Source organism: Mastigoproctus giganteus, chromosome 13 (genome assembly GCF_048544385.1).
Source record: "Mastigoproctus giganteus isolate SK-2022 chromosome 13, ASM4854438v1, whole genome shotgun sequence".
Lineage (NCBI taxonomy): Eukaryota > Metazoa > Arthropoda > Arachnida > Uropygi > Thelyphonidae > Mastigoproctus > Mastigoproctus giganteus.
In genome coordinates, this window is record NC_143587.1 from 149,759,087 (window position 1) to 149,777,836 (window position 18,750).

Consider the following 18,750-nt stretch of genomic DNA (forward strand, 5'->3'; position numbering starts at 1 on the left):
GACAAGCCAGCAGTAATAATTCAGACACAGCATGGGTTTGTTAAGGGGAAGCCTTGTCTGACCAATTTGATTGGATACTATGACGTGGTCACAAAGGAACTGGATGCAAAAAATAATTTTGCATCCAGTTCCTTTGTGACAAGGAAAGTTTTCAGAAAAGTTTTTGATACTGTTGCACATGGAAGACTACTGAACAAATTGGAGCAGTATGGCATTAAGGGCAAGTCAAGTTGCTACAATGGATAAAAGGATGGTTGAGTGGGAGAAGACAGAGTGGTAATCAATGGATACTGCTCTTCGTGGACTAATGTTATCAGCGGTGTCCCTCAGGGTTCGGTGTTGGGCCCATTGTTGTTTTGTATATTTATCAATGATATTGATGAAGGTATATCAAGCTTAGTGTTGAAGTTTGCAGATGATACAAAGGCGCCTCCGTAGCCAGGTGGGCAGGAGCAGCAGTGCGTAGCACACGCTTCTTGATTAGACAGGGGATCGAGCCCGTGACCACCAAATACGGAGGATGCAGAAAGGTCAGGGAATGACCAACGCATATCCCCGGAGCAATATGGCCTTAGTTGCTAATGCTCTTAAAAACCAAATAACAACAACAGATGATACAAAGGTTGCCAGGGTTGTTAATAACAGGAATGACAGTATGCTGCTGCAACAGGATCTGGAAAAGTTGGGCGGATGGGCTGAGAAGTGGCAACTGAAGTTTAACATTGACAAATGCAAAGTACTGCACATGGGTAGCAGTAACCTGAGAGAAATGTATCGATTGGGTAGTGTTACACTCAGGTGGTGGAGAATGAAAGAGACCTGGAGGTAATTGTGCAGTCAGATATGAAGTTTGCTGATCAGTGGAGACAGGCTGCGAGAATAGCTCATGGGGTCTTGTCAATGATATACAGGAATTTTGCAAGCAGGGATAAGGAGGTGATTATTCCTTTGTATAAGGCAATGATCAGGCCACACCTTGAGTACTGTGAACAGGTCTGGAAGCCTCATTTTAGAACTCTATATCCTTCCTCATAGGAAGGATATAGAGCTATTAGAACAAGTACAGAGAAGGGCAACAAGACTGGTGAAGGAAAAAATGACTGCTCTTAGAAGAAAGGCTTAAGTACTGCAAATTGCAGCCTCTGGAGACTAGGCACCTGCAAGGTGATCTGATTGAGGTATAAAAGACCTTGAATGGGTTGTGCATGCTGAATTCTGATGAGAATTCAGCGTGCTCTTCCGCTTGCTCAGATTATGAACCTGAAGGGACATAAATGAAACCGAGGAAAGACAGTTGTAAAATATATGTGCGGAAATTAGCCTTTAGCCAGTGGGTGGTTCCAGTGATTACTGTAACAAATTTCCATCTGTTGTTGTGGTAGTTGATAGCTTAAATAAATTCAAGGCAGAACTGACAAACATTTGGAAAGAATGGATCAGTGAAATGGGAAGGGTGTTTTTTTTTTTTTTTTGGCTGATGTTATACAGCGTGTCTCAAAAATATTGGTACAAACATTTAGGGGAGGTAGGTAACATCTAAAGGAATGTGAATCGCATAGGAACCCATAACCGGAAACGTCACCGTAAGTCGGTACACGGCGCCGTTCATCAGTTCGCGAGAGGGAAGATTTCTGGTTTACTCATTCAAGCAGTAGTTGCTGCACAAAGAGCATGTCGATATACGAACTGTGAGCTGGCAGACATGCACCTAGTGTATGGATTAGCAGAGGGCCCACATAGTGTGCGCTCCCATGCGGCACAACATCGCTTCGCAATAAATGTGTGGGCAGGTATGGTCGGTGACTGCTTAGTCGGCCCATACCTGTTACCATCTCGCATGAACTCCACTAAATATTGGATCTTTCTTGAACAAGTTCTACCAGGGTTACTTGACGATGTTCCAGCAAATGTGAGATGCAACATTCGGTTTCAACATGACGGGGCATCTGCCCATTATGGAAGGTGTGTTCGTGACCATTTGAACAGGCGTTTTGGGCGTTGATGGATTGGCCGTGGTGGACCCGTTGTCTGGCCACCACGCTCACCTGATTTATCGAGCCTTGATTTCATCTGTGGGGGGGGGCCCTCAAATCTATCGTGTATGAATCGCCTGTGGAGACGGAAATGGATCTCGTGGCGAGACTCGTCTGCACTGCTGCTACTGTCAAAGAAACTCCAGGTTTCGACCGTCTTCGCCAATCCATGCTGCGTTGGTGTCACACATGCATCGTGTCTCATGGTGGAGCCTTTGAGCATATGTTGTAACATCATGAAATGCATCCATCTCGTACTCCATTGTTAATATTATGTCAAATAAATGTTTGTCACTAATTAACGTCTTGTGTCATTTCTGCTTCTTATGCCTCTGCTACTACTTTCCCGTGGTTATGGGTTCCTATGCGATTCACATTCCATAATGGGCAGATGCCCCTTTAGATGTTACCTACCTCCCCTAACCATTTGTACCAATATTTTTGAGACACCCTGTATAAGCTTGCTTTCTTGCACCACATGCCTCTACTAATGCGAAATGCTAATACGAAGTGCAGAGACTTCGGGACTCAAATTTCTGGTAACGTAACTTCATCGTTTGTACAGCTTGTGGCATGTAGTCTAAGGCTGGTCTGGTAGAGTTAACTCATCTGGTGATTCTTTTCTTTGCAACCAATGTAAGGAGTGTACCCAGTGGTGAGCTGTGAATATTTTAACAATGGGCTCTCTTTTTGATCGGTCACGGAAGTGATGTCATCCATGGTTTCCACCAGAGGCGCTTCCCACTACTAGTAGTGTAATTAGTGCGTGTGACGCATTTTTCGTGACTAGTCAGGAGCAGTTCGGGGGAGGGTGGACAGATGGGCCTGTTACCCCCTTAACCATGCACGTAAGTGTATGTGTATAAGGTCTACTAAAAAAAAAAAAAAAAACGTAAAAACCTCATCGTCATGGCTCCCTTTACAATGGTACCTCAATACGATAGTGTCTGGAGTTATTTTTAGAATTTTTTAATAGTATGATGTCACAATCATACTTCTTGAAGTTACTACTGCAGTAAGTATGATTGCAACAATAAAAGTATTTGTCATATGACTGCAAGAATACAAGTATTTGTCAACAATTTCTTTTTTCATCTCCCATTTTCATTACATTCCATTGTTAGGTGCCCCTAACAGCTGCGTATGTCGCTTCAACTACAAGAGCGGTACTTCAATTGACGCGGTTTTCCAGAGATATTTAGATATGTTGCAATCGCAAGTATATATCTCTTACTTTAGTTATTATAAATCCATTGTATCTTGTCTTCCAGAAATTATGAAAATTTCCGAATGTTCAATAAAATATTTACATTACAAAAGCTCTTTTATTTCGTAATCAATATACCTAAAAGAAATGCGAAGGATGTTAACCATCACGTAAACCATCTACCGCGCCTGCTTGGCACATGCGCAACTTTTTTATTCGTCGTTTTTTTAACAACTCGGAAAATATAATGGATACATTTTTTTATGATAGAATTTTAATATCGCAAATAAAAAATAACACGAAATATTTCCCATATCACAAATAATATAAAAGCTATTACAAAACATTTCACAATATTTTTTCACAAATATTCAAGAAAAATTTATTCTAAAAATTGCCACATACAATTTACTTCTTTATTAATATTTGTTGTCGATCTGCTTTGCTCAATAGCTGAGTGATGATTACAGAGGAATGATTTGATGTAACGATCCAGATCAAATTGAAGAAATGGTTTTCCATTTAGATGTATGGCCATCATAATCTGCAACATGTTTAATTGTCAACATTATTTATTCATTCATTCACTCATTATTATTCATTACGCTGAAAGCTCACTCAGCTTGCTAATCAATCACAATGGTTTCAAAGATATTTCTGGCTTTTTTAATTGAAAATGAAATTTCACTCGATTTTAAAGATAAACTGTCTTCGACAAAATCTCTAAAATCATTAATTTTTATTTCACATTTTATCAAAAAACTTCAATTTCTTATTCGGTTTTCACCCTCTTGCCACCGAGATAAAAGTTCTTTCACTTTCCACGATTTTGGGTAGCGTATGTTTAAAATTTCTTTCAATGGTATCGTTATTTTCTTTATTTAATTTAAAATCACCCAGTTGCATTAATAACTTATCCTTTAAGGATAAAACAATGCATTTAATAACTTGTCCAGAGGTAATTTTTTTTACTTTCGATTTTGATTCCATCAAATTCTTTCCACCTCAACATGCTCTCAATTTTAGTTTCGTAATTTCCTTCAGAATTTTTCAAATTAGCAATAGCATTAATAGTTCGAATAATTAACTTATCTGCTTTTACCATAGTGATACTGTAAAGCTTCTGAAAGGTAAGAGAGCCTGTGCAGGATGTTGATCATTAGTGCTAAATGGTTAAGAAATTCAAAATTTAAAAGTCTATTTAATAATCCTGGATTATTTAACTTCTGATTCAAAACATTTGCACAAAGCGGGATAATTCCTCCAACCCACAATTGCAGTCCGCAAGCTACAAGCTGCTCATTCCACATCAAGTTCTTTAGCAATCATCCTTAATTCGCGCTAGTGTTTTTGGAGATTGGTGATAGTTTTTTTTTTTTTTTTTTTAATTATTGCCTGTATGCCATTATATTTTAGAACATTTTTTAAATGTTCTAAAAAATGCTCGACAAAGTTTCAAAATCTTTCGTACATTTCATCTTAAAGTTTATATAATATCTTAGTTGCCTCAAATCCCACCCACCCCCTCTACGTTGCTACTCTCACTAATTCTTTGAATACAGTGCAAAATGTCGATCACACGGATATTCAGCTACTGTGACCATGTAATCATAGACAGCAGAAATTTAGTGGAAGGCAAGGATCACTCACTTCTCCGAAAAACATATGCTCGTTTGCCAGAGTAAAGGGGGAACACAACACAGGTTGACCAGAGGCTATAATCCGTGTAGAGAATCTTCTTAATCCTCTGACTGGCTATGGAAAGCATAATGACTACCGTGACTTCTCGGTATATGACTGCATAGGTTTTACGGGCACCATTAACATTGTGAAATGGTAATCCCTTTCACCCTTAACTCACGCTTTCTAATTACCTAAATTGTCTATAGGCCAGAGGTGAGAACAATTCATACACAATTGTTTCTTCTAATCCGTTCGTTACATGGAAATTTTCTTCGTTCAATGGAAACTATTTTAAATGTAATTACCAAGGGGAAATTCAAAAACAATTCGCTAAAAAGAAGTTCGTTAAACAGAGGTCCAACTGTAATTAAATCATAAATGAAGCAATTTTAAAATACATAACCGATCGATTGAGCCATTAAAATGATGGGGATGGGGCCACGCTTGCCCCACCATAGTTTCGGCTCTAGATACTCAATAATTTCATCCAGGATTTCATTTGTAAAATAAATGATCATCTCAACAATGGGCTCGCAAATTTAAAAAAAAAATAACAATGGGCTCTCGCGAGCCCACTACAGCTCACCACTGAGTGTACCGAAATCAAATTATAAATTGGTGCTCGTCAGGGACTCAAGTACCTCCTGACCTGCCAGGTGATGCACTCGCAATTTGAGACCCAGAAAACAACAAGTAGACTACTCTGGTTGAAGGCGATCTAGTTTTATTGGGTGAATCAAACATTTTTTGTAATAAAGATAGGTGGTCCAGAACCAGAGTGTGTTTACCAGGAGCTACAATTGATGATGTTACCAACAGATTGTCAGATTCTGCCCAGAAGCGATAGGAGGGACTATATACTGAAAGCCGTGTAGATTAACTTGAAACTTTAGGGAATCTGCAAGGCTCTGTGGGGGGGGGGGAATTTTTTATCTGTGTGGCCCGCATTTGTACGTAGTAGGAATCTATTTTTTTGAGTGGTATTCAATTTAATAAAGGTGGCACAAGAATTTTTGCCAGTATCATTGAGGATAACCTACGGGTTTAGGGAAACTGCTAGTTGGGGGGGGGGGGTAATTTAGATCTGTGTTTATCTGATGATATGTTAATTTAAGGTGAGTTCAAAGTAATGCTTGAACTCACGTTAAATTCTTGTTTGTTGCCACAACAGCTGATGTTGATAGCATGTTCTGAGAGAAGCAATGCCTCAAATGCATCTACAGTAATGTCAGGAGTGTTGTCAATAAAATAGCTGAATTTTAATTCCTGGTTAAGACAACTAATGCTGATATAATAGGGCTAACAGAAACGTGGTGCCACCCGGAATTTAAAAAAAAAAAAAAATTTTATTTTTTTATTTTTTTTTATTAAAACCTCAAACACGAGCGGTATCAGAACCTACATTACTTAGTACCGTGCTTGGGTTGGAGGTTGAGAAGATGATGGAAGATATTTGTTGACATTAGACTTGAACTTCTATAGATACGTATTTCCTTGAACTTCTGTTCAGGAAATACGTATGAAGAAAGGTTGTTTCAGAAAATAGAAGTCGAATGAATAAATGAGAAAAAAGAAGTTGGTTCTATGAGTTTGAAGTTGGACAGAAAAAGGATTTTGACTGGTTGTAGTGCATGTTCGGACTGCCTTGAAAAAGAGCGGGAATTATACACCGATGAGCCAAAACATTATGACCACTCTAGGCTACCTAATATGATGTTGGTCCTCCACGTGCAGCCAAAACAGCTCATTCCTGGTGAGGTATGGACAGTACAAGATTTCTAAATGTGTCTTGTGGTATCTGGTACCAACATGTAACCAGCAGATCTTTTAACTCCTGTAAGGTCCGTGGTTGAGACACCACAGATTGGAGTTGCTGTTACAACACAAACCACAGATGCTCAATGGGATTGATGTCTGGGAAATTTGGTGGCCAGGGCAATACCTGGAAGTCTTCCTCATGTTCCGCCAATCAATATCAAACAATGCATGGTGCATTATCCTGCTGAAAGATGGCACTGCCAGAGGGGGAAGACCGTTGCCATGAAAGGGTGTACCTGGTCAGCAATGATGTTTAGGTAGGTGGCAGCTGTCAGAGTGCCCGGCACATGGATGACTGGACCCAGGGTATCCCAGCAGAACATCGTCCAAAGCATGACACTGCTGCCACCAGCTTGTTTTCATCCCACAGTGCATCCAGGCGCCATCACTTCTCCAGGTAAACAACACAACGTACCTGGCTACCCACATGGTGCAACAGGAAACGTGATTCATCGAACCAGATGACCTTCTTCCAATCACTCAAGATCCAGTTTCAATGCTTGCGTGCCCATTGTAAGCACTGTCACCGGTGAACTGTGGTTAGCAAGGGTACTCAGAGCAGCCTGCGGCTACGCAGCCCATTTTCAGCAAGGTTTGATGTACTGTGTGTTGTGACACATTACTCCCATCACCAGCATTCTGATTACTGGCAAGTCGCCCTTCTGTTGCCATTTCGAGGTGAGCCTTTGCTCACCTCGAGCATTGATGAGCCGTGGTTGTCCAACACTTCACCAGCGGTTCATGAGTTTTCCTCCTCAGACCACTAACCACGGATGACTGTGAGTACCCCACCAGCTGTGCCGTTTCAGATATGCTCTAACCCAGTCATCTGGCCATTGTCAAACTCACTAAGTTCGCTGCTTTTCTCATCTTAAATACAAGACTAACACTGATTAATGGAGCTCAGTATCAGGTGTTTTTTATACCGGGTCCCGACCCACACCGTAGTTCACCTGCAGTTGCTTCAATTTGCATAATGACTCACTGGTCATAATGTTTTGGCTCATCAGTGTAGAAGCCAATTCATAAGAACAGTGCCCATGGAAGTATTTGCATGCAGCAGATATAGAACGTCTATTAGACAGGGAGTGGAGAGATCCAGTTAGAGATCAGTCATTAATTAACCTAACTGCCCTCTTTTGAATGGAATCTAGCAGACTTAGAGAAATTATGAGGGGGGGGCACCACTGCAGATGTGGGAACAATATTCCATGGTAGGGCGAATCTGTGATTTGTGCAGAGTGAACAGCTGCTTGGAAGAAAAGTAATGCTGAGAGTGAAAGAGAAAACCCAGTTTTTTTAGATGCAGTGGAAGCAATATTTGTAATGTGCTTATGCCAAGAGAAATTAGAAGTGAGGGTAATCCCAATAGAGATATATGATCCTGCCTAGAAATTGGAGTGTCATCGAAGATAACCATAGGAACAGAAAAATCCTTTTTATGACATTGTCACATTTTATGACTCAGACAGGACTGAGTTTTAGAAGGATTGATATCAACTAAGTTATCTTTGTCCCAATGGAGAATTACCTGGGGATCAGCATTTAAGGAACTGGTAGTGGATATTCGAGAAGTTGAAGCTGTTTGAGCAGGGTAAGGTTTTTCAAACTGGAAGGTGGAATGCGATGTGCTATTATCAGCAAAACTATGGATAGGATTTCCGGTCAATGGAAGAAGATCATTAATACAAAAGAGGAAAAAAATGGGAGAAAGAAATGAACCTTGGGGGGGGGGAATACCAGCATTAGTGGAGAAATTAGAAGACAGAGCCACCTACCATCATCAACAGTGAGTGATCAGGGAGAAAACTGGATACCCGATTAAAAAAAAAAAAAACAATTACATAAGATGGAAGCTTATTTAGAAGACCTTTATGTCAAACGCGATCAAAAGCCTTTGAAATATCAAGAGCAACTGCATGAGTTTCACTAAACGTTTCCACTGAATTTGTCCACAGATGGGCAACATAAGCCAGAATATCACCAGAGGATCAACGCCAACAGAATCCATACTGGCGACCAACGTTGATCAGATGGAAGATTTCTAGATAGTTTTAAGAGTTGGCGGTTAATTGATTTCTCCATCACTTTAGAAAGAGTAGAAGTAATTGCAATGGGATGATAACTGGATGGGAGGGATTTGACCTTTTTTAGGAACTGGCAAGATATCAGCAAATTTCTAAGCAGAAGGAAAAACACCTTTGGAATAAGAATGTGAAAAAAGGCAACACAGCACAGGAGTAATTTAATGGCACAGGTTTTGAGAACAAGTGAAGAACTTAGAGTTTTCTTAGCACAAGATTCGTCAAAATACTGACATCCTTTTGATGGAAGACCACAGGAGGCAATGAATGGAGTGCATTGGGAATGGTGGGAGGTGGCTTACCAAGATCATTAATACACGAGGTGGAAAAAAAATAGGATGCTAGCAGGTCAGCTTTATTCTTGGCTGAATTGGTAATAGTACCATTTGGTTTTAACAGAGGTGGGAACAGAGATGGGCAAAAGTTGCAGCCAACAGCTTTGGCAAGATACCACAATTCTCAGCTACCATTTGAACAAGTAGCAAGTTTTCTACACTTAGCCTGTTCAAAATCAAGTTTGGACTGATTAATAACTGCTTTATTATTGCTGCGAGCTTTGGTGTAGGCAGAAAATGAAACTTAAGATTTGGAAATAAGCTAATTACAATATGGAACATTCTTCTCTTGAACAACCTTAGCACATTTATTGGAAAACCAAGGTTTAGATAAAGGACAAGATTGTAAGGCGGAGTGTGGAATAAAGGATTCCATCCCTACAAGAATAATTTCACTCACACGATCCAAACAAATGTTGAAATCAGAAGTTTTGAAACATTAATCCGACCAAGTTGTTGTTATTGTGTTGGGATTTAATGACACATAGGCGGCTAGGGCCATACTGTATCTTTCTAATAGTTAATAGGAAATACTAACTTTATTGTAATATCTGTTATATTTTATGGTATATTCCTATGTTATTTTGGAAGGTAAACAGTTCTTTCTTATTAGGATCATCTTCAAGAATCTGCAATAACGTTAGTGATGACTGTGCATTAGAACATGATTTAAAGCTGCTTGAGCAAATATTGAGAAGGTGAGGACAGTCCACTAATAAATGACAAATAGTCAGTTGCACATGACATGATGTGCATTGAGGAGCGCTGTCATTCCTTAATAGATAGATGTGTGTGTGAAGCAAGTATGCCCAATCCTTAACCTTCCTAGAATTACTTGACCAAAGAAAAGAAATCTCGCAGATCATTCCATTTTGCATTCTTGTAATGCCAAACAACATGAAGTTGGAAATGGCTATAGGAGAAAGGCTCTATTGGAGAAGAGACCATTACAAAGTTGTGATCTGAAGTGCCTAGAGGACTACTCACCTTGACCATGTACTTAGAAGAGTTGTTTGTGAGAAAAAGATCAAGCGTGTTGGCTATGTGGTCAGGATTATCTGGTAGGTAAATAAACAAATGCGAGGTCTTTAGTAATTGCAAAATCCTCAGCATCTCGACCAGCTGGGTCCGCGTGACTAGAAAACGGAAGCCAGTTGGAGTTGTGAACTTTAAAATTACCAAGGAAAATTATGTCATTTTTAGGAAAGATAGAATGGAGAAAGTCAAGTTTCAAGGAGAGGAAGTCAAAGTTCCATATGATTAGTGGTGTTCGGAGAATGATAGAGGCAACAGATGAATTTGACAGAATGTGGTAGAGAGATTTTAAGCCAGAGATCAAAAAGAGGAGATTCCAAATTTACTAAGTCTCTGACAGGGAATATCAGAATGGACATATGCATAAGTACTACCTTTGAAGCAAAAGGAATCATACAGCGAATAATTTGAACAATGAGATGAGCAGTGGCTGAATCAATCAATAACTGAGATTCTTCCAGAAAAAGTACATGGGGTTTGGCAAACTGTAAGCAGAAATGGACATCATTCAGATTAGAACTGAGACCATGTATGTTTGTGAAATGAACGAGAAAGCGCTTGGGAGGTTTAGATTTTTTTGCAAATAAGTTTGCTCTATTAGTTTGACAATTCATGGTGTATTCAGTACTAAGAAAAGGTAGTGGGGGACAAAAATATGAAGTAAATTTTTGGATATGGTGTACTGGGTAAGACTATACCCAGCTCCTTGACATAACGTGGCCTCGACAATGCCCTCCACATACACTACTCGGACTCCCTCCAGTTACAATCTGCCAGAGTAGAGGTAGCAAGATTATACACTAGCTGATCCGGAAGCGTCCTAAACAGTTACCAATAGGTTCTGTCCGGTGTACTAACTAGCGGCCGACCTGCAAATACCGTTTTAGAGTTGTAACTTCGAAATGCAAGGAAGATTGGATCTCGTCACAACGTCCATCATAACCTCAAAAGACATCAATCACACTGCATGATGGAAGAGGTGGGGGGGAGTTAGTGGAGCTTTTCTCTGGAAATTAAAGATGGTTTCCACCACTTCAAACCCCCAATAAGCAAAGTAGTGGTATTGCACTGGTTGATGAGAGTCATCTACTACCTAGTATTGCCTCCACACGGAGGAATGCCGACAGAGGGTCGGCATTCCTCCGTGTGGTTACCCACAGTGTGCTAGGTGTCATATTTCAGGCCTTGCACATGGAGGTTATACCCAGGGTTAGTATAAGTCCCACCATTGTGGAGGTGCAAGCAGAGGATTTGGCTGTCACAGACCTACCGTAATTTGCTGAAATTAGGTACACTTGATTTCAGTGTCACCTGAATATCAGTTCCAACACCGTTTTAGATTTCCATGTAGCAAGCATAGCTTGGCATATACAAGAGAATGTCTGCAACACTCTCAAGAACCAAGTCCATTAAACAATACCTTTTATACTCTGTTCACTCTAATTTCAATCCTGACAAACAAATACACATTATCAAGTAAAGAAGTCATTGTTTATTTGCTAAAAAATATAGTGGTACTTCGGCAATGATTAAAGTGAATGCAGTACAGTTGGTATAAAAAGCTTAGTAGCTTTTATGATTACTTCCCTGAACACTTCCATTTGCAACTGTTAACATCAGTTAGCCCTTTTCTGAAAAGAATTTAAAGATTGTCAAAGATCATGGAATGATTTTGTGAAAGCAAAATCCTTTCTCTTTATCCTTCATAGCAATTGTACCTTTAAATAAATCCACATCAAAGAATCTTTGAGTATACGCAAAGAAACCACTATGTATTAGTGGTTTCTTTGTGTGTGAGCTAATAGCTGTTTCTTCACCTGAAGATATTTAATAATAAAGGGGTAGTGCTGATACTCAGATCAAGAGTATTATTTTCTCTCATTGTCTCTCTAAAATGCTAGTACAGAAAACAGTTTTATATCAATTCAAACAAATTTGGCGCCTCCATAGCCAGGTGGGCAGGGGCAGCAGTGCGTAGCACACGCTTCTTGATTAGACCGGGGTTCGAGCCCGTGCCCACCAAATACGGAGGATGTGGAAAGGTCAGGGAATGACCACCGCATATCCCCGGAGCAATATGGTCTTAGTTGCTAATGCTCCTAAAAACCAAAAACAAACAAATTTCAATCTATATCTATAAAGTAATTTCATTCAATGAAAACTACAAATATTAAATAAAAGTTGTAATTCACAAAACAACAAGGAACTATGTATGGCCATTCTTCAATGTAGTTCCCATATGCTTCCATCATCAATGTATTAATGCATGCATTCATTGAGAGTAGTAGTTGGTGTAGAAACCATTTATACATGGCTGTCTTGACCTCTTTATATGATGTCCTCTTTGTGCATATTTTAGTGGTCAAAAAAAAAAAAGGTAACAATCACATGGAGCTGTCTAGTGAATATGGAAAATGGGTTAATATCTCAAACTTCATCTGCTGCATCTGATTCTCTGTAGAATGGGTGGGTGTGGTGTGAGGACACCAAATCATGATGTTTCTTTCAAATTGGTGGCTTTAAATGTTCAGAAGCAAATCACAGTATTTGTCACTCATCCCGTTCTCCTCACTCTCACTCTCCCCAGACAATTTCCAGAATCACTCCATTATGGTCCCAGAATACTTCACCATTTGATGCTTGGGTACAGATTTGATTTTGTGAAGGTGAGCCCATGTGGTGCCACTCCGAACTTGCCCATTTGCTTTCTGTTGTAATAGTGCACCTAGGACTCATCTCTGGTCACTCAGTGATCTAAGAAGATGCCTCCTTGCTCATACTGTGAAATAAACATGGAACACATTAAGTCATTGTTCCTTCAGTTTTGGTGTTAAACACCAGGTAATCCATCGAGCACACAATTTTTGAAATTGCAATTCATCATTAACAATAATATGTATGGAACCAATACTAATCTTGCATGACAGCAATTTTTTCAGTATTGCCATGTCATGCAGTAGGAAGAACTCATAAGGTTTCCTCATAGGAGTTATTCCATTGCTAATATGCTTTTGGTGTCATGACAAAATGTGCTTTCTCTGGATGACTCCTCAACACTTTTAATAGTGTGCTTAAACTTATTTGCCCATTTGTAGGTTTTCTGTTGACTCACACAAGCTTTGCCAAGTTTTATTCCTCCTGCATTCAAAAATCTGATTACAGATTGCATCTCTACCTTGACACATGAGTGCTGCCATCTCGAAAATTGACTGTTTCCAAATAATGCTAAGAGAGGGTGCCATATTGGCACTCAGTGTTGACAACAGGCTTTGATCAATAATCTGATACAAGCTTATTATCAGTTTTTGCATAATATCCATTTTATGCAGTTCTGCAGTTTTCCTTTGAATGACCATGTATATATCTTGTTTTAAAGTAATCTGTTTTAAAAATATAATTCAGTGAAATTCAAATAAAAAATAAATCAGTATTCATAACTTGTGGAAATGTAATTACAGTGTTAGGAGTGATATATTTTGATGGATTAAAATTATATAAACTAATCATATAAGTGTAAGTTATGAAGGTGCTTTACTTATATACCTGTATAGTCTGTTTTATTGAAGGTGGAGGTTGTGATAAAGAAGTAACTGTTGCAGGAGGGGATACTGCTGACTGAGAAACAGGAATTACTCTGGTCTGAACAGTAGCTGATAAGGATGGAGAGTTTGAAGGAGGAAGACCAGAAGCTGATACTACTCCTACAGTGGTAGGGGTATGGGATGGAGAGGAAGAGGTCTGTGTTAAAGTTACAGTGGCTATTGGTTTTGCAGCTGCAGTTGTTGTTGTAGCAGCTTGCAGGACGGCATGAGACAATAACTGTGTCTGTGCAACTGCAGGTGTTACTGCTGCTGTTCCTGTTCCATGGGCAGCAGCCGCAGCAGCTGCTGATACCTATATTTTGAAAAAAAAAAAAATATATATATATAAATATTATTAAAGAAAAAAAAAAGTTACACTTTGCATTAATAATACCTGATTGAATATTAGATAAATACAATACAATTTAGAAAAACTCATTTTCACTCACTATTAAAAAGTAATTGTGCACTCTAAATCCCACTAAGAGAACTTTGTTGAGAATGCAAAGCAGAATATTTGCTGATGCCAGTCAAACCCATGTTATGATATAATTCAAATTCCAGGATGCATGTCTTTCATTGGTTGCTCTTGAAAATAAGTGAAAACTACTGTTAATCAAATTGTATGTCAAACAGCAACTTTTCTTTTCTTTTTTTTTAAACTTAAGGCTCAGAATTCACTCACTTTAGCAATTTAATTCTGTGCTAGTGCTTCAATTGCTGGCTGCTCATTTGCAACCATTTCTAATCTAATGCAATTCATCATTAACAATAATATGTATGGAACAAATGATTGGACAGTTACAACAGTTTCATGACCAACAATACTGGATTTTTTATGGATCATTGCACAACTCAGTAAATGCAGTACCTTTTTTTATTAACTACAATACAGAAATAAAAATTGATCTTAACCCATGTGATACAATAAGTAAATTCCCTAATCTAACCTAACTACATGTAATAACTTCACAGTGATAGTTTACGTTAGGGAAATTTACAAAAGTAGGCAGTTTTTTTAATGAAAACCCCAAACATGAGAGGTATTAGAACCTATAGTACTTAGTATCATGCTTGAGTTGGAGGTTGAGAATATGAAAGAAGATATTTGTTGACATTAGACTTGAACTTCTGTAGACTGTAATTTTCAGGCAATACATATGAAGGAAGGTTGTTCTAGAATCCGGCAGTTGAATGAATAAACGAGGAAGATGAAAAGTTGGTTCTGTGAGTTTGAAATTGGACAGTAAATGGATGTTGACAGTAAGTCTATGAGACAGCAAGTGGAGAGACTCTGTTAGAGACGAGTCATTAATTAACCCGACTACCCTCTTCTGAATGGAATCTAGATACCTGAGAGAGGCTTTGGGGGCCCCGCCCCAGATGTGGGAACAATATTCCATGGTAGGGCGGATTTGCGATTTGTACAGAGTGAACAGCTGTTTGGAAGAAAATTAACGCAGAGAGTGAAAGAGTAAACCAAGTCTTTTAGAGGCAGAGGAAGCAATATTTGTAATGTGCTGGTGCCAAGAGAGATTAAAAGTCAGGGTAATCCCTAAAAGAGATATATCAACTTACCTAGAAATCGGAGTGTCACCATAGGAGCAGAAGAATCCTTTTTGTGAGATATAATACAAGACTGAGTTTTAGAAGGATTGAAATCAACTAAGTTGTCTTTGCCCCACTGGAGAATTACATGAAGATTGGCATTTAAGAAATTGGTAGCGGATATTCGAGAAGTTGAAGCTGATTGAGCAGGGCAAGGTTTCTCAAAATGGAAAGAGGAATGCAATGTGCTATCATTGGCAAAACTACAGATGGAATTTCCAGTCAATGGAAGGAGGTCATTAATATACAAGAGGAAAAGAGTGGGGGAAAGAACTGAACCTTGGGGGACACTACCATTAGTGGAGAAGTTAGAAGACAAGGAGCAATGTACCATCGCCCTCAGTGAGCGATCAGACAGAAAACTCGATAACCAATTAAAAAAACAGTTCACAAAGCATAAGATGGAAGCTTGTTTAGAAGACCTTTATTATAAACACGACTGAAAGCCTTTGAGATGTCAAGAGCAACTGCTTGTGTTTCACCGAACTTTTCTGTTGAATTTGTCCATAAATGGGTAACATAAGCCAGAATATCACCAGTGGATCGACACTGGTGATATTCTGGAATCCATACTGGCAATCGTTGACCAGACAGAAGGTTTCTAGGTAGTTTAAGAGTTGGCGGTGAATTGATTTCTCCATTACTTTAGAAAGAGTAGAAGTAACTGTAAAATGACAACAATTGGACGGGAGGGATTTGTCACCCTTTTTAGGAACTGGCTGGATGTGAGCAAATTTCCAAGCAGAAGGAAAAACACCTTTGGAATAAGAAAGTGAAAAAAGGCGGGCAAAGAGCAATTGTAAGTTCAGGAGCACAGGTTTTGAGAACAAGTGGAGAAATACCATCAGGACCAGGAGTTTTCTTAGCATCAAGATTCGTCAAAATCCTTCTGACATCCTTTTGACGGAAGACCACAGGAGACATTGAATGGAGCATGTTGGGAATGGTGGAAGGTGTTTTACCAAGATCATTAATATATGAGTTGGATGCTAGCAGGTCAGCTTTATCCTTGGCTGAAGTGACAACAGAACCATCTGGTTTTGACAGAGGGGCAAAAGTTGCGGCCAATATCTTTGGCAAGAGACCAGAATGCTCGGCTACCGTTAGGGTAAGAAGCAAGTTTTCTACTCTTAGCCTGTTCAAAATCTAGTTTGGACTGATTAATGACTGCTTTACAATTTTTGCGAGCTTTGGTGTAGGCAGAAAATGAAACTGAAGAATTGTAAACAAGCCAATTATGATATGCAATGTTCTTCTCTTGAACAGCCTTAGCACATTGGAAAACCAAGGTTTAGATAAAGGACGGGATTTTAAAGTGGAGTGTGGAATAAAGGATTCTATTCATACAAGAATAATTTAACTGACACGATCTGAGCAAACATTGACATCAGAAGTTTTGAAACAATAATCCGACCAAGGAAAAGAAGAAAAGAAATCACGCAGGTCATCCCATTTTGTATTCTTGTAATGCCAAACAATACGAGGCTGGAAATAGCCATGAGATAAAGGGTCCATGGAGAAGAGACAATCACTAAGTTGTGATCTGAGGTGCCTAAAGGAACACTCACTTCGACTGTGTACTTAGAAGGGTTGTATGTGTGAAAACGATCAAACATGTTGGCTGTATGGTTAGGATTGTCCGGTATTCTTGTAGTTAAATGAACTATCTGTGCGAGGACATTAGTAATTGCAAAAGTCTCAGTATCTCGACCAGCTGGGTCAGTGTGACTAGAAAACGGAAGCCGGCTGGAGTTCTGAACATTAAAATCACCAAGGAAAATTACCTCACTATTAGGAAAGTTGGACTGGAGAAAATCGAGTTGCAAAGAGAGAAAGTCAGAGCTCCAAGTGATTAGTGGAGTTGGGAGAATGAATTTGACACAATGAGGTAGAGAGATTTTAAGCCAGAGAAGATCGAAAAGAGGAGATTCCAAATTACTAAGTCTCTGACAGGGAATATCGGAATGGACGTATGCACAAGTACTACCTTTGAGGTGAAAGGAATCATACAGCGAATAATATGGGCAACTGAGATGAACAGTAGTTGAATCAATCAATAACTGAGATTCTGTCAGAAAAAGTACATGGGGTTTAGCAGCTGCAAGTGCAAATGGACACAGTGAGTAAAATGTAAAACTAAATTTTACATTTTAATCACTTTTTTAAATTTCATACAAATTTTTTCAGATTTTATATGAATAAGCAGTTTTGTTGTGCTAGCATTGAAAATTTATTTTGGCTTATTGTTGGACTGCATAGCAAATTGTGATCAGCAGTTGCTGACTGTTTTATGGAAGATTATGCTTCAGAGTGAGTGTAATATTTTCTTTTAACTGAAAATTAGGAATAAAATATTGTAAATTTTTGTAACCCAATCATAAACAGTCTCATTATGATAGGTTAAGTTAGGGAAAGTTTAAATGATAAGTTCAAGAAACCCACACAGAATGAAGGTGCTGAAGTAATGGCATTCTAAACTTTGAGTTAAAAAAAAGAAAAGCTTGATTTAAAGATTTATATGACATATAGTTTGATGGACAGTAAGAGTCAATCATTAGGAGCAACCAATGTAAGATAAAAATCACTGAATTTAACTATTATCATTAATCCTATCATAGCATAGCATGATAGGATTAATGATAATAGTTTGATTAGCATCAGCAACCTCATTTGGGAAGAACAGAAGGGATTTTCTGTGTGCCTCATTGTATCCATGCAAAAGGTGAAAGTTCAAAATATCAGATTATTTAATATTAAAAAAAAATTAAAGAAGGGGTAGGGAAAGCAACTGGTTTTTTGTTTTACATAACTATGTAAAATTATGTATAACTAAAATAATATGTAACTGATAATTCAAAATAAGATTACTGAAAATATCATTATCATCTCATTATCAACTTGTTGCTAAACAGAGCTCTCTATGTATATATATATATGTGGATGAAATTAGAGAGAATTAATAGAAAATAAAAAAAGATAGAAGAAAAGAATGAGAAATATAAAGAAAAAGAATATTAAGAAAAGACAAAAAAAAAAAAAAAATTATAAATTATATAAAATTAAAGGCTGAATCAATGAGCCAATCAAACGCAGATAAGCTGAAAGGGAAAGAAGAAATATATGATTAATTAATACAAAAAATAGTGAGCATCAAACTGAGGGTGGGAGGATGGTAAATAAGGAAAAAAAAAAAGGTTGATGCAAACTAAACAAAGTTGGTACATAAGATCAGGCATTTCATCAGGGGACTACACCTGATCATATACCAAACCACTGCGTTTCTATACAAACTTATGTTAATGGAGGAATATATATGATAGCCAAGTTGCACAAGCACCTGTCAACTTCAGATTCATCACAATTGCT

General features: G+C 38.5%; 1 protein-coding gene across 2 annotated transcripts in view; it reads right to left on the reverse strand.

Annotated features, from left to right (window-relative positions):
• dom (domino helicase) overlaps window positions 1–18,750 on the reverse strand; it is an 896,769-nt gene that overhangs the window by 19,055 nt on the left and 858,964 nt on the right. For both annotated transcript variants that reach the window (XM_090388005.1, XM_090388004.1), the window contains one exon: window positions 13,739–14,089. In XM_090388005.1, coding sequence (XP_090244131.1) covers window positions 13,739–14,089 — 351 coding nt within the window. The remainder of the gene's footprint in view (window positions 1–13,738; window positions 14,090–18,750) is intronic.